We start from the raw sequence: 23,981 nt of genomic DNA, 5'->3' as shown, positions 1-23,981 counted from the left end.
GCTTTGGGGGGAGGGCAAACAAACACAAGAGGGATGTGAACGCGGGCGCTATGGAGGCCCAGAGGAGGGACCCCTGAGCCAGAAATCGTACGAGTTTCACCAAACAAAAAGCCTTGACCGAGTCAGATGAGAAGCCTGAGTTGATGGGCTTCCAGGCGGAGGGGCCCACGGGTGGAAAGGGTTATAGGTGTGAGAAACCACGGAGAGTTGCAGATAGAACCACCAGCCTGCAGGGGGCGCGAGTGCGAGCTGTCGGGGTGGGTGGGGCACGGATCTTCCGCTTCGCGGTGCCTACGGTGGGCTCAGCCTCTCGCATCGCTCAACGTCGTGCTCTGTTCTCCCTCAAAGCCTTTCTCAACTTCAAAATCGATTAGTCGTGAGGAAACTCTCTACCCAGCCTTCTAACCCCGCTGGCGCCCGCTGGAAAAAAAAAAAAGACAGCAGCTAACGCTGAAACTCCGACTTTTTAGCAAAGGTTGACAAATCTTCCAAGGGGGCGCCTGGCTGCCTCAGTCAGTAGAGCGCGCGACTTTTGATCTCGGGTGGTGAGTTCGAGCCCTTCCTTGGTTGTAGAGTGTACCTGAAAATAAAAGAAAGAAATCTTCGATTAACATAGGGACAAAACCACATTGGCATCCTACTTTTATGAGAAAAAGAAGGTGGATAAAGCAGCAGTAAGCGCTAGCTGATTTCGGCAGTAAGTTTTTTTTATTTTTTTTTATTTTTAGCCAAATACTTGTGTTTGTAACATTTTTCTTTTTTTTACAAATAGTTTATTGTCGAGTTGGTTTCCATTCGGCAGTAAGTATTTATGGGGCACTTGCTGGGAGCCAGATGGGTGCACCCTGAGCACAAGGAAATGGCGACGTCTCTGTAGGCACTTGCAAGTAGACCTTTGTCTGAAAATGAGCCATAGCGTTGATACCAAGGAGAAATATTTAGGTGAACAGAGAGCGAGTGGCAGTTAAGTCTCATCTTGGTCTTTTCTGGTTTTCTCCTTCCCTTCTTTCCTTCTCCTTACCTCTTTTTTTAATTTTTTGTTAAATATTTATTTGAGAGAGCGAGGGAGAGCGAGCATGAGCGTGCCAGCAGGGGAAGGGCAGAGACAGAGGGAGAGAGGGTTGGGGGGGGAGAGGGAGAGCGAGAATTCCAAGCAGGCTCCTGGCTCTTAGTGTGGACCCCAGTGGGGTTCGATCTCACAACCGAGACCATGACCTGAGTCGAAATTTAAAGTCAGATGCTGAACCGACTCAGCCACCCAGGCGCCGCGCCCCCTTACTTCCTTTAAAGAAATGTAGTTTTATTCTCTTCAAGTACCCACAAGGACAGAGCTAATCTTGTTCTTTTGTTTGTATTTCTTTTTCTGAACTGCTGATACACACACCGTCTTTGTTCTGGAAAGAGAGAACAAGGGAACATGGAAAAAGTCGTCCTTCTTCTGTCCACTAGTCAATGGATCACCTTCTGTAAAGGTAACCTTGTGTTTCTTGTGTATTTTCCAGAAATATCCGATGCATTTATGAACATGTATGGTTATATTTTTCTCATTTAATTTTTTTTTTTTTTGGCTTTGGACAAATAGTAGCATTCTATAAACCATCTAAACCTTACATTTTCACCAAAAAATAATTCCTGGGGGTCTTTCAATATCAGGGTGTCTCACATGGCCTCATTTTGGGAGCCACACCAGCATGTATTAGGCTAGCCTACCATTGGTAGATACATAGGTTGCAGACAGTCTTTTGCTGTTACCAGCAACACCACAACGTGTATCCTTGTTTATAGATCATCTCGCACATGTCTGAGTGTATCTGTAGGAGGTATTCTTAAAGAAGGAGTTGCTGAGTCAAAGGGATGAGCAACTTTAATTTTCATATATATTGCCAATTTGCCCTCCATAGATGTTATACGTATTTATATGACAACCAGCAATAAATTTCTCCACACCCTTTTAAACACAGCATATTAGCTTTCCATGGCTGCATGACAAATTACCTCAAACTCAGTGGCTGAAAACAACACCCACTTATTAGCTCACAGTTCTGTAGGTCAGAAGTCTGGCGCAGCATGGCTGGGCTCTTGGCTCAGGGTATTACAAGGTTAAAACCGACCAGACTGAATTCTTTAAAAAAAATTGTTTTTAATGTTTTATTTATTTTTGAGAGAGGGAGATAGAGACAGTGTGAGCAGAGGAGGGTCAGAGAGAGAGGGAGACACAGAATCGGAAGCAGGATCCAGGCTCTGAGCTGGCTGTCAGCCCAGAGCCAGACACGGGGCTCGAACCCACGAACCGTGAGATCATGACCTGAGCCGAAGTCGGGTGCCCAACCGACTGAGCCACCCAGGTGCCCCAACCAGACTGAATTCTTGCCTGGAGACTCTAGGGAGAAATCTGCCTCCAAGCTTGTTTTTGATGAATTTCAGTTCCTTATGGTTGTAGGACTGAGGTCTACCTCTCTTGCAGGCTGGTCAGCTTTGGGCTGCACTCAGCTACTAAAAGTTGTTGGCATTCTTTGCCACCTGGTCTCCTCCATCTTCAAGTGAACAACAGTGAATCAAATCTTTCTTCTGCTTTGGATCACTGACTTCCCTGTCTCTGACCTCTAGGCCTAGGTTTGTTTATTTATTTATTTATTTATTTATTCTTTTTTTTTTTTTTAAGTTTATTTATTTGAGAGACAGAGACAGCACGGATGGGGGATGGGCTGAGAGAAGAGAGAGCGAGAATCTCAGGCAAGCTTAGAGCTGCCAGCATAAAGCCCGACTTGGGGCTCAAACTCATGAAACCGTGAGATCATGACCTAAGCTGAAACCAGACGCTTAACTGACTGAGCCACCCAGGCATGCCTCATTTTTTTTTTTTAAAGTAAACTCTACACCAAATGTGGGGCTTGAACTCATGACCCTAAGATCAAGAGTCGCAGGCTCTACTGACTGAGCCAGCCAGGTGCCCCTAGACCTCGATTTAGAGGGCTTATATGATTAGCTCAGGCCCATCCAGATCTTAAGGTCACCTGGTTTGGAAACTTAATTATATCGGCAACATCCGATTCGCGGCAACACTTAGATTAGTGTGAGAGTGAATTACTGAGAGAAGTTGTGTGAACACCAGGGGTGGGAATTTGGGGGACCATATGAAAATTCTGCCTGCTACACGTAGGGTTATGAAACTTTTTGATCTTTGCCAGTGGGAGAGATGACAATGGAATTTATTGGATATTTCTCTTATATGCTTTCAAATATTTTATTTTTTATTTTTTTTAAACATTTGTTTATTTTGAGGGAGGGGAGAGAAGGGGAAGGGCAGAGAGAGAGAGAGAGAGAGAGAATCCCAAGCAGGCTCCTCACTGTCAGTGCAGAGTCTGATGTGGGTCTCAAACCTACAAAATGTCAGATCATGACCTGAGCCAAAACCAAGAGTCAGACGCTTAACTAATTGAGCCATCCCGGTGGCCCTCATTTCCTATTTCCTTTTTTTTTTCTTTTTTTTTTTAACTGGGTTCTTGGTCTTTTTCTTTTTTCTATTGGATGAGCTCTTTATAGGTTAAGGATACATCCTACCTTAATGACTTTGTTTGTCCTATTTATTTTACCTGGAACCCCACCCTCCTTCTCCAGCCTCCAGAAACACTATTCATTCCTTACAGGCCAGAATTCAAACCCACGTTACCCAGAGGGCCTAACTATACCAATGCGCGCTCCTCAGCTCCTTGTGACTCTTTCCTTATGCCATTCTGTGCTTTATGTTTGTTGGTTAATCTTGGTCCCCCAGCTGGGATGTTGAGCTTCTTTATTACAGGGATGCACAGAGATTCAAGTGTAAGACTGAGCATGTGATATGCACAAAACTAGTCTCTGTAAACTGAAAAATGGATGCCTTAATCTGGAAGTTAAAAATTTCAGGCTCTGTCACTTCATTTCCTATGTTCGTTATAAATATATGTCACCATACACCTCCAATAGCTCTATCTTTGTAACTTCCATCCATTTTTATAGTTGTTTTTTATTTATTATTTTTTTTTTGGTAATTTTTATGCCCAACATGGGGCTCAAACTCACAACTCCAAGATCAGGAGTCGCATGTGCTTCTGACTGAGCCAGCCAGGTGCCCCCATTTTTATAATGATTAAATGATATCAGAGCATGTTAATGAGTTATCTTTCATGTACTCACTCATTTTCTTGTTAGCTTGTTTCTCTTTGACATGGCTTAGTTTGTGAAATTTGTCTCCAAATCCAAATATTTTTTTAATTGGATTTGACTTGACATTAATTTAAGATTTTATCAGAGAATATGTGTTCATTTTTTAAAAGAGCTAAGTCGAACTGAGAGTTTCATGATGAGTCAGGCAGATCACCCTGCCCCAGCTTTCCCTACCTCCTGAGTTCTTTTCCAAAGGAGATATTTTAAGCCCTTTCTCTTTCTCCTCATATATATCTCCCTACTTCTAATTAATACATTTTTAAAATAAGATTTTACTTATTTTTTACAGTTAATTTATTTTGAGAGAGAGAAAGAACGAGTGAGAGCATGGGGAAGGGGCAGAGAGAGAGAGAAGGAAAAGAGAGAATCCTAGGCAGTTTCCATGCTGACAACCAGGAGCTCAAAACAGAGCTCAATGCCATGAACTGTGACATCATGACCTGAGCTAAGATCAGGGGTCAGACGCTTAACCAACTGAGCCAGCCAGGTGCCCCAATAATTAACACACTTAAAACCACTCTGTTTAATTTTTAAAATTTAGACATCATTTGTGAATTCCTTTGATGGTGATGAAGACTGGGCCTTTTCACATACCGTGATCCCATTTTTACTCTTTTTACTCCCCCAAGAGAGCTATTTTGACAATTTTTGGTTAAAACAGGTCACCATTTATATTATTATGACCATGCAAATGCTACTGCTGAGTTAGATCATGCTCCACAGCCACACTTCCTTTCTTTTTTTTGTTTTAATTTAAAAAAAAATTTTTTTTAATGTTTTATTTATTTCTAGGAGAGAGACAGCGCGAGCAAGGGAGGGTCAGAGAGAGAGGGAGTCACAGACTGAAACAGGCTCCAGGCTCTGAGCTGGCCATCAGCACAGAGCCCGACGCGGGGCTCGAACCCACGAACTGTGAGATCGTGACCTAAGCGAAAGTCGGACGCTTAACCGACTAAGCCACCCAGGCACCCCTACACTTCCTTTCTTAACTGGCAGTTTTATAAATGTGGGTTTATCAGTAAGGACGATGTAAGCAACAGAAAATCCATCTCACCAACAGTGGCGTAAACCATAAGGCCCTTCCTTCCTCCCTCCCTCCCTCCCTCCACCCAATATGGGGCTTGAACCCACCACCCTGAGATCAAGAATTACATGCTCTACTGACTGAGTCAGCCACCCCTCTTTCTTGCTTTCTTAATGAGTGTGAAGTAGGTGAGCCAAGGGTTGGTTCAGAGGCTTGGCAATGTCATCAGAACCCATTTCCTTCCCTTCTTCCACTTTGCCAGTCTATGTTCTAGTCTTCATGCTCAGTTTTGCTCTGAACAGTCACAATATGGTTGACATGGCTCAAGCAGTCAGATTTTCTTACTATATCATTCAGGAAGAAAAAGAAACTTCTCTTCCCATGCCTCTTTCTTAATTTTGATTGGGGTGATGAGGGGAGTGGTGGTAATTCTTTTCTCGGAGTTCCAAGTGAACTTACCTTTGTGTCTCATGGGCCAGAACGAGGTCATGTGTGCTCCCGGCTGCTAGGGAAGCTGGGAAAGCAAGTATCTGGCATTTTCACCCTCTGTAATGGAAAAGGAGTTTGGGAATGGGTAGCCAACCAACAGCATACACCTGTTAGGGTGTTTTTTTCTGCAAGTGACACAAGACTTGATTTAAAATGGCTTAAACAATACTGGGGTTTGTCATCTCGTATAAGAAGTCCAGATGTAGGGAATTCCAGGGTTGGCTAATTCAGTGACTCAATGATATCAGCAAAGGTCCAAGCCTTTTCCATATTTCTGCTATGTTATCCTGAATTGTTGGCTTTGGTCCTCTGGCTTCTTTCCTCTTGGTCACAAGAGGGCTACAGCAGCAAAGATCACAGAGCATCAGTTGGATTAAAGAGAAAACATTCTGGGGGCACCTGGCTGGCTCAGTTGGTAGAGCATACAGCTCTTGATCTTGGGGTTTTAAGTTTGAGCCCCACGTTGGGTGTAGCGATTACCTAGAAAAAAATAAAATGACTTGTTTACTTATTTATTTTTTTAAAGGACTCCTTTTATTTGTTTTTAAAATGTATTTTGAGAGAGTGCAAGAAGGTATGAACAGGGGAGGGGCAGAGAGAAGGAGAGAGAGAATCCCAAGCAGGCTGTCAGCACAGAACCCAAGGCTGGGGCTCAAACCCATGAATTGTGAGATCATGACCTGGTTTCCTGAGTGGAAACCAAGACTCAGATGCTCAACCAACTGAGCCACCCAGGCACTCCTTTACTTTTTTATTTTTTAGAAAAAAAGAGAGTGTACAAGTGGAGGAGAGGGGCAGAAAGACAGAGAATCTCGAACTTGATCCTATGACCCTGGATTCCATGGGGCTCAATCCCGTGACCCTGGGATCATGACCTGAGCCAAAATCAAGGCAGACCCTCAACCAACTGAGCCACCCAAGTGTTCCATAAAATAAAAATGATTTGAGAGAGAGAGAGAGAGAGAGAGAGAGAGAGAGAGAGAATGTCCTGTCTTCCTATCCTTTTCTTTCTTTCTTTTTTATTCAAATATAGTTAACATAAAGTTAACAGTGTTATATTAGTTTCAGGTATACAATATAGAGATTCAACAATTCCAAACATTACTCAGTGTTTATCACAATAAGTGTACTCTTAATTGCCTTCACCTATTTCACCCATTCCCCCACCCCTCTGATGACCACAATTTGTTCTCTATAGTTAAGAGTCTGCTTTTTGGTTTGTCTCTTTTATTCTTTTGTTCATTTGTTTGTTTCTTAAATTCTGCATATGAATGAAATCATATAGTATTTGTCTTTTTCTGACTTATTTCACTTAGCATTATACCCTCTAGATCCATCCATGCTGTTGCAAATGGCAAGATTTCATTCTTTTTTATGGCTGAGTGGTATTCCATTATTGATAGATAGATAGATAGGTAGATAGATAGATAGATACCTTCCTTCTCCATTCATATAGTGATGGATGCATGGGTTGCTTTTATATCTTGGCTATTGTAAATAATGCTGTAATAAACATAGGAGCACATATATCCTTTTGAATTAGTGTTTTTGTTTTCTTTGGGTAAATACCCAGTAGTGGAATTACTGGATTGTACAGTAATTCTATTTTTAATTAAAAAAAAAGTTTAATTTTGAGAGAGCAGAAAGAGTTAGCAGGATAGGGGTAGGGAGAGAGGGGGAGAGAGAATCCCAAGCAGGCTCTGTGCTTGATCTTATGAACCATGAGATCGTGACATGAGCCAAAATCAAGAGTCAGATGATTATCTGACTGAACCACTCAGGCGTCCTCTATTTTTAATTTTTTGAGGAAACTCCATACTGTTTTTCATTGTAGCTGTACCAGCTGGCATTCCCACCAACAGTACATGAGGGGTTTTTTTTCTCCACATCTTACCAACACCTGCTGTTTCTTGTGTTTTTGATTTTAGCCATTCTGACAGGTGTGAGGTGATACCGCATTGTGGTATTGATTTGCATTATCCTGATGATGAGTGATGTTGAGCATCTTTTCATGTGTCTGTTGGCCATCTGGATATCTTCTTTGGAAAAATGTCTATTCATGTCCTCTGCCCATTTTAAAATTGGATTATTTGATATTTGGGTGTTGAGTTGTGTAAGTTCTTTATATATTTAGGATATTAACCCCTTATCAGGTATATCATTTACAAATATTTTCTCCCATTGAGTGGGTTGTCTTTTTGTTTGGTTGATGGTTTTCCTGACTGTGCAAAAGCTTTTAATTTTGATGTAGTACTAATAGTTTAATTTTGCCTTTGTTTCCTTTGCCAGAGGAGACATATCTAGAAAAATCTTTCTATGCCTAATGTCAAAGAAATTACTGCCTATGTTTTTTTCTAAGAGTTTTACGGTTTCAGGTTTCACATTTAGGTCTTTAATCTACTTTGAGTTTATTTTGTGCATGGTGTAAGAAAGTGGCCCAGCTTCATTCTTTTGCATGTAGCTGTCTAGTTTTCCCAACACTATTTTGTTGAAGAGACTGTCTTTTTTTCCCATTGTATATTTTTGCCTCCTTTATCATAGATTAATTGACCATATACTCATGGGTTAATTTCTAGACTCTCTGTTCTGTTTCATTGATCTATATGTCTATTTTTGTGCCATTACCATACTGTGTTTTGATTACTACAGCTTTGTCATACATCTTGAAGCCTGGGATTGTGATACCTCTAAATTTGTTCTTTTCAAGTGTTGTTTGGCTATTCTGGGGTCTTTTGTGGTTCCATACACATTTTTTAGGATTCTTTTTTCTAGTCCTGTGAAAAATGGTGTTGGTATTTTGATAGGGATTACGTTAAAGCTGCAGTTTGCTTTGGGCAGTGTGGACATTTTAACAATACTGGTTCTCCCAACCCCTGAGCCTGGAATATCCTTCCATTTGTTTGTGTCTTCTTCAGTTTCTTTCATCTGTGTTTTCTAGTTTTCAGAGTACAGTTCTTTCACCTCCTTGGTTAAGTTTATTCCCAGGTATTTTATTTATTTATTTATTTATTTATTTATTTATTTATTTATTTATTTACTTAGGTGCAATTGTAAATGGAATTGTTTTCTATGTTTGTATTTTTTTTAAGTTTATTTATTTTCAGAGATAGAGAGCACACATGTGCAGAGGCAGAAAAGGAGAGAGAGAATCCCAAGCAGGTTCCACACTGTTAGCACAGAGCCCAACATGGGGCTTGATCTCACAAACCATGAGATCATAATCTGAGATCTGCTGAAATCAGGAGTTGGACGCTTAACCAACTGAGCCACCAACACGGCCCTCTTCATTTCTCTTTCTGCTACTTCATTGTGAGTGTATAGAAATGCAACACATTTCTATATATTGATTTTGTATCCATTCCTGTCCTTAAGAGTAAGAACTTCTTAGAAACTTCACAGCAGGGGCACCTGGGTGGCTCTGTCAGTTAAGTGTCTTACTTTGGCTCAGGTCATGATCTCCTGGTTTGTGGGTTTGAGCCCCATGTTGGGCTCTGTGCTAAAAGCGCAGGGCTTGCTTCAGATGATCTGTCTTCCTGTCTTTCTTCCTCTCCCCTGTCGGCTTTCTCTCTCTTTCTCAAAAATAAGTAAACATTAAAAAAAAACTTCACAGCCGACTTCTTCTCAGGTCTTAATGACTATTATTGTGTCACTTGTTTATTAGTAAACCAGTCACCATCAAAGCTAATGAATAATTCACCGCAATTGAATTTGACTAATCAGGATTCTCCTTCTAGGGAAGAAGGAGTCCTAACACTCTTGTAGTAGATGAAACTTACATATACTTAAATGAGACCAGAGTTCCATTAGCAAAGAAGGAGGAATGGCTGCTGGGGAGACAGCAAATAATGTCTGCCACACCTTCATTTTTTCCCCGGGAGATCGCCTTGATTTTTTAATTCACCTATTTTTAAAATTTATGGCTATTTGAGGCTCTACCAAATTCTAGGCACTATTCTAGGTATTAGGCATTCTTTTTATACAACAAAAACTTAGTTTTTTGCTTTATGGACTTTACAGCAAGATCATACAGATTGGGAACATTGATTGAAGGGTAGTTCCCTAAACTGCCATTGGCAATGGTCTCCTGCAATTTTCATTTTGGTCTGTATGTACTTGTTTGAAGAACTCAGCTTACTCAACAATTATTTATTCTTCTTTAAAATTTGAAACCTTGGGGTGCCTGGGTGGCTCATTTGGTTAAGTGTCTGACTCTTGATCTCAGCTCAGGTCTTGATCTGAAGGTTGTGAGTTCAAGCCCCTTGCTGGGCTCCACGCTGGGCATGGAGACTACTTAAAAAAAAAATTGGAGGGTGTCTGGGTTGCTTAGTTGGTTAAATATCCAACTCTTGATTTCAGCTCAGGTCATGATCTCATGGTTGTGAGTCTGTGCCTCACTCCCAGCTCCCCGCTGATAGCAGTGCAGAGCCTGCTTGGGATTCTCTCTCTTTCCCTCTCTCTCTGCCCTTACCTCCCCCTCTTAAAAATAAATAAACAAAAATACCACTTAAAAAAAACTGAAACTTTTGTTTTTGGCCTGCTTCTGAGTAATTCATTTGAATTTTTAAGAGAGGCTTTACATCTTCAATTGTCAATTAATTTTCAGATTCCTCAAACTGGATAATCAACAAAAGAATCCTACTTCCCTAGAAGTTAAAGGATTAACAGTCTCATTTTCTCATGATGAGCACCTTTAGGGAGAGGAGCAGAGAGAGAGAGAGAGAGAGAGAGAGAATCTTAAGCAGGCTCAACACTTAGCATGGAGCCCAGTGTGGGGCTTAATCCCACGACCCTGGGATCATGACCTGAGCTGACATCAGGAATCAGACATTCAACTGACTAAGCCACCCAGGTACTCCAAAAATGTTCCTTTTGACTACTGTTTTCATTGAGAATAATGGAAAGATGAGGCCACACTATGATATAGAAGGAGAAGGGATTTTTCAAAGATTCCATGCTTTTTTCAGATTATCCCATTTGGGACTCTTATTTTTCCCTATTGAAATTAGAATAATCAAGACACCTGGCTGGCTCAGTTGTTAGAGCATTTAACTCTTGATCTTAGGGTCATGAGTTTGAGCCCATATTGGTGTAGAGATTACTTTAAAAAATAAGATAGAAAGAGGGATGCCTGGGTGGCTCAGCCGGTTAAGCATCTGCCTTCAGCTCAGGTCATGATCTCATGGTCTGTGGGTTCGAGACTCACATCGGGCTCAAGACCCACATCAGGCTCTGCGCTCACGGCTCAGGGCCTGGAGCCTGCTTCAGATTCTGTGTCTCCATCTCCCTCTGCCCCTCCTCCGCTTGCGCTCTGTCTCTCTCACAAAAATAAATAAAACATTAAAAAATAAAATAAAAAGTAAAAATAAAAAACCCAAGAAATTAGGATAATCAATAGATGCTCTCGAGTATTGCCTATATTATCATTAACAATTATCTCTAGTAGATGCTGAAAAATTTCAGAAGTTTTTCTTTCTTCTAAACTCTGTTCCAACTTCGTAAGTTTTGCTTCTCCAAAGTCAGTATTTATATCTTGAGTGAACATGCCAGTCGTCTTGGTGGCATGTTTTTTATGGCTCATAACAACGAAAACATTTACTTAATCGGACAACTCCCACAGTAGAATGTAAAGTTCAAGAGCTTTCACGTTAACTGTGGTCCTGAGATATTTTAGTAATGATACGGACAACTTTTTATTTGCATTTTGATAAATCTATCTATGAGATAATGTTTCACTCAGTGCCATTGGTTATTTCTTATGAGGCTTTAGAACAAAACATTTCCACAACTGTTCCACTTTTTGTTTGTGCTAATGAAAAATGTAGGTCTTTACTTTGTGAAAATTGATGTTTTAATAGGACCTGAAGTTGTGGTTGTGTCAGGGAATGGGGTGATCCATTTAAAAGAGAACTGGTTTTTGTCACTATAAAAGGATTCTTGCATTTTACCAGAACATTTTTATGAAAATTTTCTTCATAAACATAATAGAAGCTGTACAACTGGTAGGGAAACTGTACAACTTCTTTGGTGATGTTCATGAAGTCAGATTTCCTGGCGTAAAAAAACATTTATGCCACTTTTCTACTGAGTACAAATGGTACAAGGTCAACTTTGTAAAACTACGTGTTCTTCTCATGCCTTTTGCACTCATTTTGACACTAAAATTAAAAATTGTAGGGACGCCTGGGTGGCCCCGTCCGCTAAGTGTCCCACTTTGGCTCAGGTCATGATTTCATGGTTCGTGAGTTCCAGCCCTGCGTCAGGCTCTGTGCTGACAGCTCAAAGCCTGGAGCTTGTTTTGTATTCTGTGTCTCCCTCTCTCTGCCCCTCCCCTGCTCATGTCCTCTCTCTCTCTCCAAGAATAAATAAACATTGAAAATTTTTTTAAAAGTTAAAAATTGTATTTAAATATTCCCTCAAACTCTTCAAATATCCTGGAACCGTTGACAAAGTTAGCCCAACTGACTCAGGCACACCCCGGCGTGGAAAATCATGGAACATTCCACGGGTGCCCATGCCTCCAATTGGTGAGTTGCTTAACACTTCCCCACCTCTCACTGGATTTTGTCCCTCTGCACTCCAGCTCCTGATGCTGGGTTTTCTCTCAGGCCTCAGTGCTGCTTTTACCCTTTAGTCTCCTCAAATGATCTTGGCTACCTCATGGGGCTCACTGTGCTTGGCTCTGCTCCCAGCTCTCTCTGCTCCACCTGCATCCTGTAGGTGTCCTTCTCTGGCCTGGCCCCCAGGATGGGGCTCCCGGCACTGGACTGCCTGACCATTTTTCACCAGGGCAGAGACATTCCCCATGCTACAGGAACAAGAATGTGGTGGCTTGTCGGATTTCAGGGCCTGCTATTGGGGGTGTGCACCATCAGTCCCCTACACCCATGTGCCCTGGCCGAGATCAAGCTTGGACATTCACTCCTGATAACTGAGCATCCCTGGGGAACCACCCGCTGGGCTTCCTGATTGACCTACCTGGCCTCAGGTCACAGCCTGGCCTGACACACCTCAGTACCTGCACTCACAGACCCTCATTTGCCCTGCTTATCAAAGAGCCTTCCCACCTGCGCAGGCCACCCTCTACCTGATTTCCAAAGGGGGCTGCAGTTTTACATAATTATAGCCTTCACCGGGCACTTCCTGTGAGCCAGGCACTGCCCTAAGTGTTTCGCACTTAAGCTTAGTTACGACCCTGTGAGGTGAGTACTGTGTTTAGCCCATTTCACAGATGAAGAAACTGAAGCTTCCAGAGTTTCTGTCACTGGGCCATAGCCACCACAGCTTTCTAGTTCATGCCCCGCAGTCAGACCGAATGACTCATGGCCCCATGCTAACTTACCATTCAGGTAACAAGTAACCTGTAAATGTACCTGTCTACCCAGAACATTCCATTCCTTGGTCACTAGAGCTTTCATCCTTATTGCCTCTGAGCCCCACCATAATGCCAGCTGCCTGTTAATATCTAACAAGACTTCTCCTTGCCCCAGTAGGACAGAGCCCCTGTCAAATTTAGTGGGATACACTACAATGTGGGAAAGAGGCATATGGCATGGGCTGACAATCGTTGGCTTCAAGGGAGATAATCAGGGCAAACAGCCGAAGACTCTCCCTCCTCCCCCACTGCTTCAGCTCTCCCTGTGAGAAAAGGAAGTTCGCTTTCTCATCCCATGCAGACTGAGAGTTTTTCTCAGCCCTGTGGAATTCCACTCTTGGTAACCCCTGTCCAAGCACCCAGTGGCATCTTCTACCACTTTCTGCCTTGGTTGGCTCATTGAGTCATTCCTCCCGTATTCATTTCCTGTGGCTGCTGTAACAAATTTCCATAAACTTAGTGACTTAAAACACCACCAGTTTATCATCTTACAGTTTGGAAAATTAAAGTCCAGACATCAAGGTGTTGGCTGTGTTCCTTCAGGAGGCTAATGGGCAGAATGCATTTCCTTTCTTTGTCCAGCTACAGGCTACCTGCGTTCTTTGACTTATGACCCCTCCTTCCATCTTCATAACCTTCAACGTAGCATCTTCCAATCCCTCTCTTTCTCTCTTTGACCTCTGCTTCTATCCCCTCATCACCTTCTCTTACTCTGACCCTCTTGCCTCTCTCTTAGGAGGACCCTTGGGATCTCATTGGGCCCAGCTGGATAATCCAGGCTGATTTCCCCATCGTGAGATCCTTAACTTGATCACATCTGCAAAGTCCCTTTTCCCATGTAAGGTCATGTGTTCATGGGCTCTGGGGATTACCATATCTCCTACTATAACAGCCCAGCCACTAGAGTTGGTGAGCTGGAGAACACAAGGGAGGAGGTACTGGGTTGTGGCAGAGACCCTGGCTAGCTGTACTTAATATGTACTGTGGAAAGAGGAAGTAGACCAGAAGGACCTGAGAAAACTTGCCTTCCTTCTCAGGGAAAGGCAGAGTTCTTTCCTCAGACAAATTTGGAGCGGCCTTGATTCTGCCTTGCCCTGCTCAGCTGCCTAGGTGGGAGAGGGCAGAAGGATGGGGCTGCCCACAAACTGGGTCATCTTACCATCCCCCATAAGATGGATGGCCAACAAGGAAAACTACCACTTCCACACGTACAACCACTCCTGTCCTGTCCGTCTCATGCCCCTTGGCCTTGCCCTTGTTTCTATCTTGCTTCTAACCTGGAGACTTGCCTGCTGACCTTACTTTCTCACCCTTGGCCCCAATGGTTGTTGAACCAGGCCTACCCTCTGGCTCTTCTTAACTTCAGTAGAAATCTGTGTGCCATCTTTGGTCCCCTGGATATCAACCACTGTACCTCAAGGAGATAGACATTGCTCAGGGAAAAGAGTCTAGAAATATTCGCCACTATTCTCTTATTCTCTCTGGCTCCTTGCCCTCAGGCATTCTGACCAGAAAGTGCTGCACACAAGATCTTCCCTCAGCAGAATATGGGTCACTGTGAGCTCCACTTTGTGAATAATTGTTAGGTGGCATTTTTTTTTTCAACCGTGCAATCTCAAAAAATGCCTAATGATTTCATTCATTTGGATATAATTCATCAGGATCCTAGAATTTAAGGGGAAATGATGATTTGTAATGACAAGCAGATAGACTATTTAAAATCAGGGCTCACCCAAAATAGCCAGAACATATGATCAACATCTGGGAAACATCTGCATGGATGGAGTGGTCACAACAATTACCAGAGGATTGGAAATTTTAAGAACTATCCTGAGGGTTTCTGGGTCCTAAGAATACTAAAAGTCCTCATGTATTATATAGCAAAATTCTATTCAAGGGGAGGGTGTTTAAGAGGCACAACCCTTCTTACTATAAAATAAGACACAGACACAACACAACAAATGTATGGCTTAATGAATTATTGTAAGCTGAACCCCCTTGTAACTACCAACCAGGTCAAGAAGTAGGGCTTTGCCAGGCACCCTAGAAACCCCTTCATGTTTCCCATCGAAACCATAGCTCCTCCTCCCCCAGATGCAACCATGGTCCTGACTTCTGTGCTAATCACAAAAAATAATAGTTTTACCACCCAACGGTACATTCCTATGTACTAACTACAGTTCCTATGTACTATAGTTTAGCTTGCCTTTTAAAAACTTTTTAAAGATGTTTATTTATTTTTGAGAGAGACAGAGAGAGAGAGAGAGAGAGAACAAGTGGGGGAGGGGCAGAGAGAAGGAGACGGAGGATCTGAGCAGGCTCTGTGCCAACAGCAGAGAGCCCAATGTGGGGTTTGAACTCACAAGCTGTGAGATCATGGCCTGAGCTAAAGTTAGATGTTCATCCAGCTGAGCTACCCAGTTGCCCCGCCTTTAAAAAACTTTTATGTAAATGTCTTCTAGGTCATTTTTAACCTATTTACCCCCTCTGCCATTTATTTCTTTTCCTTACAACTTATCTGTTGAAGAGTGTGAGCCATTTTGTCCTGAAGGGATTCCTGGTAGTCTGAACGTTGCCCATTTATGCTCATGGTGGTGTTCGCCATTTTTCTCTGCCCTCCATCTGAGGAGACTTGGGCTGTGAAAAGGAGGGATGGCAAATGTGACCACCTCACCAGCTCATCTGTAGTCTTTCCCTAGAAATGTTGTGAATGATGCTAATGCATGTTTAGCTTTCCGCGGTTGTGGGGCACCTGCTTCCTCAGCCTGGTCCATTGGGTTCCCATCAAGCCCTGTTTCCCTCATGGAACTGCCTCCCAGTGGGCCCCCCGCCCCCCATCCCAGGACCAAGAGATCTCGTGCATGGCCACAGTTCCCTGGCTTCAGTGAGGTTATGGAAGCAGCGGGCCCTCTCAACTAATGATGATGTACAGCCTGCCTGGGATGGAGCCTGTCTTCCCCGCAAACAGCTTTGCAGCAGGTCAGGCAGCCTCTGTCCGTGGTAATGCCTTTGGCAGATTGCGTCAAACATGAGCCTGTGTCCCGTGAAGCACAGGTGATTGATTATCCAGGAGCATTCTTTGCCACATTCTTTTACTGCACTGTCCTGGATGGGCCTAGAACATAGGCTGGGCTGCTCCAGGCAGCAAAGGGAGCTCCTAATCCAATATTGTCCTTGGACCTGGGCAGGAGAGCCCTGACTTGAGCTCCATGCTTTGGAAGGTGCCACATTACCACAAGAACACACAGAACACATGTAGTAGAGATTGCATGGGCACCTCCTCCTTGAGATCCAGCGGTCAGTCCTGGCACAACCCTGAGCCCTGAACTATGCCCTTCTTGGGACGGTCACTCCCATGACTAACACTGTTCAGGCCCCAGGGAAATACTTCTGCACAGCATTTGTACTATGTTCTCAAAACAAAAGGTGACTATGGATGCCACGAAGGTCTGTGGGTTGTGCCTCTTCTGATCTTGGAGATGGCTGCTTGGAGATGGCCCTTTGTTTTTGTTTTGTTTTGTTTTTTGAATGTTTATTTATTTTTAGAGAGAGAGAGAATGCACATGTGCAAGGGGGGGAGGCAGAGAGGGAGACAGAGAATCCCAAGCAGGCTCTGAGCTGCCAGCACAGAGCTCAACATGGGGCTCGAACCCACAAAGATCATGTAAGATCATGACCTGAACCAAAATTAAGAGTTGGACGCTTAACTGACCGAGCCACCCAGGCGCCCCAGAGATGGCCCATTGGAGTAAGGGTGGAATGCGAACAGCAGAGGCGGAGGAGAAAGAAAAGATAACTAACTCTCTGCCCTCCCCTGCTCGCGCTCTGTCTCTGTCTTTCAAATATAAAAAAAAGAAAAGAAAAAGAAATGTTTGTTCATGTCTTCTGCCCATTTAAATATTGGATTATTTGGTTTTTTTAGTGTTGAATTATATGTTTTTTATATATTTAGGATATTAACCCCTTATTGGATATATCATTTGCAAATACCTTCTTTCTTTTGGTGGGTTGTCTTTTTGTTTGTTGATGGTTTCCTTCACTGTGCAAAAGCTTTTTATTTTGATATGGTCCCAATAGTTTAATTTTGCTTTTGTTTCCCTAGAAAAATGTTTCTATGGCTAATGTCAGAGAGATTACTGCCTATGTTTTCTTCTAAGAATTTTATGGTTTCAGGTCTCTCATTTAAGTCTCTAATCCATTTTGAGTTTATTTTGTTCATGGTGTAAAAAAGGGGTCTATATAATCATGGGTTTATTTCTGGGCTCTCTATTCCATTTCACTGATCTATGTGTCTGTTTTTGTCCTGGTACCATACTGTTTTGATTACTACAGCTATGCAGTATATCTTGAAACTTGGGATTGTGATGCCTCTTTGTTCTTCTTTCAAGAATGCTTTAGCTATTCTGGGGTCTTTTGTGGTTCCATACCCATTTTTAGAATTATTTGTTCTAGTCCTGTGAAAAATGCTATTGATATTTTGATAGGGATTGCATTAAATCTGTAGATTGCCTTGGGTAGTGTGGATATTTTAACAATGTCGGTTCTCCCAATCCATGACCATGGAATGTCTTTTCATTTGTGTCATTATCAATTTCTTTCATCAATGTTTCATAGTTTTCAGAGTACAGGTCTTTCACCTCCTTGGTTAAGTTTACTCCTCCTTTTTGGTGCACTAGTTTTTTATTTAAAAAATTTTTAGGGGCGCCTGGATGGCTTAGTCGGTTAAGCGTCTGACTTCGGCTCAGGTCATGATCTCGCAGTTCATGGATTCAAGTCCCGCTTTGGGCCTTGTGCTGACGGCTCAGAGCCTGGAGCCTGCTTCAGACTTCTGTGTCTCCTTCTCTCTTTCCCCCTCGCCTGCTTGCGCTCTGTCTCTTAAAGGTGAATAAATGTTAAAAAAATTTTTTAATTAAAAAAAATTAAAATTTTTTTTATTTGAAAAATGTTTTAATGTTTATTTATTTTTGAGAGAGAGAGATGGAGTATGAGTGAGGGAGGGGCAGAGAGAGAGGGAGACACAGAATCCAAAGCAGGTTCTGAGCTGTCAGCACAAAGCCTGATGCGGGGCTCAAACCCACAAACTGTGAGATCATGACCTGAGCCAGAGTTGGACGCTCAACTGATTGAGCTACCCAGGTGCCCCTAAAACTTTTATTTTTAAGTAATCTCTACACAATGTAGGACTTGAAGTCACAGCCCTGAGATCAAGAGTTGCATGCTCCACCGACTGAGTCAGCCAGGTGTCCCTCTTTTTGGTGTACTTGTAAATGGGATTGTTTTCATTTTTCTTCCTGCTACTTCATTATGAGTGTATGGAAATACAACAAATTTCTGTACATTGAGTTTACTGAATGTACTGAACTGAATTGATTGATCAGTTCTAGTAGTTTCTTTGGTGGAGTATTTAGGGTTTTCTATATATAGTATCATGTCATCTGCAAATAGCAAAAGTTTTACTTCTTCCTAACCAATCTGGATGCTTTTTATTTCTTTTCAGCACTATGTTGAATAAAAGTGGTTTTTTCATACATGGCTTTTATTATGTTGAGGTATGTTCTTTTGAAACATACTTTGTTGAGAGCTTTTATCATGAATGCATGTTACACTTTGTCAGATGCTTTTTCTGCATCTACTGAAATGATCATAGGGTTCTTATCCTATCTTTTATTTTTTTACTTTTATTTTTATTTTTTTTTAAATGTTTTATTTATTTCTAGGAGAGAGAGACAGCGTGAGCAGGGGAGGGTCAGAGAGAGAGGGAGTCACAGACTGAAACAGGCTCCAGGCTCTGAACTGGCAGTCAGCACAGAGCCCGACGCGGGGCTCGAACCCACGAACTGCGAGATCATGACCTAAGTGAAAGTCGGACGCTTAACCGACTAAGCCACCCAGGCGCCCCTTATCCTATCTTTTATTGATGTGATGTATCGCATGATTGATTTGCAAATATTGAACCACTGAACTAGAATGTTTTTAGATGGGTTTTTAAAAATTATTTTTAGGTTTATTTATTTACTTAGAGCAAGAGCGAGCATGAGTGCAAGCGAGGGAGGAGCAGAGAGGAGAGACAGAATCCCAAGCAAGCTCGGTGCCATTAGGCACACAACTCAATGTGGGACTTGAACTCATGAACCATGATATCATGACCTGAGCTTAACCGCCTGTGCCACCCAGGTGCCCCTTTAGATGGGTTTTTATAATATATGAATCCCTTATATTTAAAAATACATGTAAGGGGTACCTCTGGCTGGCTCAGTCAGAAGAGTGTGCGATTCTTAATCTTGAGGCTGTGAGTTCGAGCCCCACATTGGGTGTAGAGATTACTAAAAATAAATAAATGAACTTAAAAAACATTTAAGGGGCACCTGGGTGGGCAGTTGGTTGAGCGTACGACTTGGGCTCAGGTCGTGCTCTCATGGTTTGTGAGTTCAAGAACCACATCAGGCTCTGTGCTGATGGTGCGGAGCCTGTCTCCCTGTCTCTCTGCCCCTCCCCTACTAGCACTGTCTCTCAAAATTAATCATTGAAAAGACATTTTTTTAAACACATTTAAAAAACCTCATGGTGGTGCACCTGGGTGGCTCAGTCGGTTAAGCATCCAACTTTTGATTTTGGTTCAGGTCATGATCTCAAGGTTCGTGAGTTCAAGTCCCTTGTAGGGCTCTATGTTGACAGTGGGGAGCCTGCTTGGGATTCTCTCTCCCTGTCTCTTAGCCCCTCCCCTGCTCTTACTCTCTTTCTCTCCCTCAAAATAAATAAACTTAAAGCAAAAAAAGCATCTGGGCACTTGGCTGGCTCAGTAGGTAGACCATGTGACTCTCGATCTCAGGGTCATGAGTTGGAGCCCCTCAACTCCGTGGTTGAGTGCATGGTGGCTACTTAAAATTAAATAAATAAATAATGGCCTCAATGAGAATGCATAATAATTGAAATCAGCCTCTTTCATGGAGTCACAGGGTAGAGGACCAGCAGCCACCTCCCTAGGTGAAAAGTCCTCTGCTCAGTTTTTGTACTGGTGGATGATTACAGCTTCTTGCTCAAAGAAATTGCAGACAGGGTTCTATAATCCCCTTCAGCAGGGGGCGGGGCTAAGTGTGTGCCGAGGCACACCCTGATGAAGCTGGGAACTTGACAGCCGCTGAAAAGGGAAGGCAGGGTGGAGATACTTCGCTAGCCGGAAGAACGAAGTTCAGTCTAGGCCCCACGCCCATTCCTGGCCAGCTGCAGGCCCCTAGCCTCAGCATTTATAACCTGAATATTTTGTAAATTGGCCCCAACTTGACGAGAGGTCACTTTTGCTGGAGGGTGGAAAATGGTATCTCCCAGTCAGGCTGGGGCTAGGGACCCTATGTCTCTACCTGGTGGTACAAAGGAAACAGGGAAGTCCTCAGTGAGAGACTTCTGCCACTTATCTGAGGCTTTGGATGCCGTTTGGCCCAACCAGCACTGGCTGTTTCCTGGTTGACATTTAACTTCAGCTGTTTAGCACTGTTGTTTCTTCATGTTTGTAAGACTAGAGGAAAACTTGTCAAGCTTATTCTTGCCAAAGTTCTAGATGATTCCCTGGCTTTTTAAAATAAATGTTTGTTTATTTTTGAGAGAGAGAAAGAGAGAGAGAAGCAGAGAGAGAGGGAGACAGAGAATGCCAAGCAGGCTCTGCACTGTCAGCACAGAGCTTGTTGTGGGGCTTGAACCCAGAAACTGTGAGATCATGACTTGAGCTGAAACGGAGAGTCGGATGCTTAACCGACTGAGCCACCCGGCGCCCCGATGATTCCTTGCTTCTTGAATTTGTTTTCATATGATCAGGTTCTCATAGCCAGTACCATCCTTAGATCTTGGCAAGAGGGACCACTACCCCAGGCGCCACGTTTCAGAGAGCCCCACAGGTCACAAAAACACATTGATTAACAAACATATGGGCACTTCTTGGCTTAGAATCAGCTAGTTGGCATTCGCACTGCCCAGCCCACGATCTTGAATGTCCACTCCTATTACAGACAGTGTCTAGGCCTCAGGACACACTTCTCCACAGGTCTAGACCTATGTCCTTCAAACAAAAGGTGACCATAGCCACATGCTGTAGAGATTTGTAAGTTGTGCTGCAGATGTCAGAGGGGGACAGTGTTTTGGAGTGTGAGGAGGAGGGTTTGAGGGACTGAAGTGCTTGATAAGAGACAGTATTATCAAATTCACCAACTCCTCCCTCTCAGAACAATTCATGGTTTTGGAGGTTCTCATGAATTAGAGTGATTTGCACAGCATGGCAGCTGAGGAACATTGGCAATACTGAAGCATATTTAAAAACATATAAACAATATTTAAAAGACAAATAACAACATAAAAACCAATTCGTATTACTTTTTTGTAAAAGAAGTTTATTTATTTTTGAGAGAGAGACAGCATGCATGCATGCAAGTGGGCAGACATGAGCAAGGGAGGGCAGAGAGAGAGGGAGACAGAGGATCTGAAGTAGGCTCCCTGTTGACAGCACAGAGCCCGATGCGGGGCCCGAACCCACGAACTGTGAGATCATGACCTGAGCCGAAGTCGGACGCTTACCTGACTGAGCCACTTTGTACTACTGAGCCCTTGTATTACTCTTAATTTGCTATATATGCAGGTTTGGGCTAATGTGTGAAATGTGATACCGTTTTTTGTAGTTTTACTGTTATAACCTATTTAGTAAGAATTAAAATTTCAGAAATTTAAGTTTAATATGTCATCTTTATTTAAATAACCTAGGTAAGAATTTGATAAATGTTGATTGTATTTCCCATTTAATTAAAAATGTTTTGGGGCGCCTGGGTGGCTTAGTCAGTTAAGTGTCCGACTTTCACTTAGGTCATGATCTCACGGTTCATGGGTTTGAGCCCCGCGTCGGGGTCTGTGCTGACTGCCAGCTCAGAGCCTGGAGCCTATTTCAGAGTCTGTGTCTCCCTATCTCTCTGACCCTCCCCTGCTCGCTCTGTCTCTCTCTCTCTCTCCTAGAAATAAATAAAAATATTTAAAAAAAAATGTTTTTGGGTGCCTGGGTGGCTCAGTTGGTTGAGTGTCCAGTGCTTGATCTCAGCTTGGGTCTTGGTCTCAGGGTCATGAGTTCAAGCCCCACATTGGACTCTGCAATGGAGCTTGAAGCCTACTTAAAACAAAACAAAACAAAACAAAACAAGTTAGAGGCACCTGGTGGCTCAGTCGGTTAAGCGTTGGACTCTTGATTTAGGCTCACATCATGATCTCACGGTTGTGGGATGGATTGTGGGATTCTCTCTCTCTCTCTCTGCCTCTCCCCAGCTGCCTCTATCTCAAAAAAAAAAAATTAAAAATTAAAAATAAAAGAAGTTTTTATTGGGTCGGGTAAAATGCATAGAAGAAATTTTATCACCTTAGCCATTTTTAAGTGTGTAATTCAGTGGTATTATGTACATTTATATTTTTGTGCAGCCATCACCTCCACCCCTTTCCTGAACTCTTTCTTCATCTTGCAAAATGGAAGGTCTATACCCATTAAACACTAACTCATCCTTCCTCCCTCCTCCATCCCTTGGCAACCACCATCATGTAGATTTAACACAAAATTTTGAATATTTTAGAAGAAAAATATTTTAATACATATGAAAAAGTTTAAATAATTTGATTTTTACCACCTACTTTAATTTTAATATTAAAAATTAAAGTGAAAAAATCTGTACAATTTTAATGTGATTACTTCTTGTGAGATAATAGAAAAGTATATATATGTGTATGTGTCTCTATCTCTAGTTTCTGGCACAGAGATCTTAAAACCCTTGTAAATTCTTAAGTGATAAGAGCACTAGGGGCGCCTGGGTGGCTTAGTCGGTTAAGCGTCCGACTTTCGCTTAGGTCATCTCACGGTTCGTGGGTTCGAGCCCCGCGTCGGGCTCTGTGCTGACTGCCAGCTCAGAGCCTGGAGCCTGTTTCAGAGTCTGTCACTCCCTCTCTCTCTGACCCTCCCCTGCTCACGCTGTCTCTCTCTCTCTCTCCTAGAAATAAATAAAAAACATTAAAAAAAAAAGCACTAGGAGCATATTTTATTGTATGTTATTTTATTTCATCAATTAATTAATTGTATCTTTCATTTTAATATTTGGTCTTTGACCCCAGTTCTTGATGCGGAGTTCCTTGATCCCTTGTAATTTCCTGAGTGACAGCAGTATCTTTTTTTTTTTTTATGTTTATTTATTTATTTTTGAAAGAGAGACGGAGCATGAGTAGGGGAGGAGCAGAGAGAGAGGGAGAATCCGAAGCCGTCAGCACAGAGCCTGAAGCAGGGCTTGAACCCATGAACTGTGAGATCATGACCTGAGCTGAAGTCGGCTCAACTGACTTAGCCCCCTACATGCCCCAGCAGTGTCTTTTGTTTTAATGAAACCTCTGCTGGTGGCTCTTGGATGGGGGCTTGTCACTGGAAAGACCAAAGCATGATTAGGAGCTGGAATTTTTAGCTTCACTCCCTACTCTCCAGAGTGGGGAGAGGGGCTGGAAATGGAGTTAATGATGAATTATGCCTAGATGAGGAAGCCTTCATAAAAACCCCCAAATACAGGAGTGCCTGGGTGGCTTGGTTGGTTAAGCGTCTGACTCTTGATCTCAGCTCAGGTCTTGATCTCAGAGTCATGAGTTCAAGCCCTGCTTTGGGCTCCACACTGGGTGTGAAGCCTACTTAAAAAAAGAAAAACACCACCAAAGTACAGGGTTCAGAGAGCTTCCGGGTTGGTGAGCACGTGGCAGTGGTGCTGGTGGTGGTGATGGGGAGGTAGTGATGCATGTGGAGAGGTCATGGAAGCTCCGCCCCCTTCCCCACACTTTGCCCAATCAATGCATCTCTTTATTTGGATATTCATATCCCTATCATACCCTTGTATAATAAAC

The 23,981-nt window shown here is 42.8% G+C and overlaps 1 protein-coding gene across 4 annotated transcripts in view; it reads left to right on the top strand.

Annotated features, from left to right (window-relative positions):
- The first annotated feature begins 302 nt into the window (after positions 1–302).
- Positions 303–23,981, top strand: part of NYX (nyctalopin) — a 67,202-nt gene continuing 43,523 nt past the window's right edge. For 2 of the 4 annotated variants that reach the window (XM_039255876.1, XM_039255883.1), the window contains exon 1: positions 1,409–1,472. Coding sequence is in view for 2 of the 4 variants with exons in the window: in XM_039255870.1 (XP_039111801.1) it covers positions 1,418–1,472 (55 nt within the window). In the remaining 2 variants the exon portion in view is untranslated. Of the gene's footprint in view, positions 546–1,402; positions 1,473–23,981 lie in introns of those variants that run through there. The other 2 variants (XM_039255870.1, XM_039255862.1) reach the window with 2 other exon arrangements.

Source organism: Hyaena hyaena, unplaced genomic scaffold, assembly GCF_003009895.1.
Source record: "Hyaena hyaena isolate Hyena2069 unplaced genomic scaffold, ASM300989v1 scaffold_12, whole genome shotgun sequence".
Lineage (NCBI taxonomy): Eukaryota > Metazoa > Chordata > Mammalia > Carnivora > Hyaenidae > Hyaena > Hyaena hyaena.
Note: the sequence above shows the minus strand (reverse complement) of the source record. Positions and strands in the feature narration are given on the sequence as shown.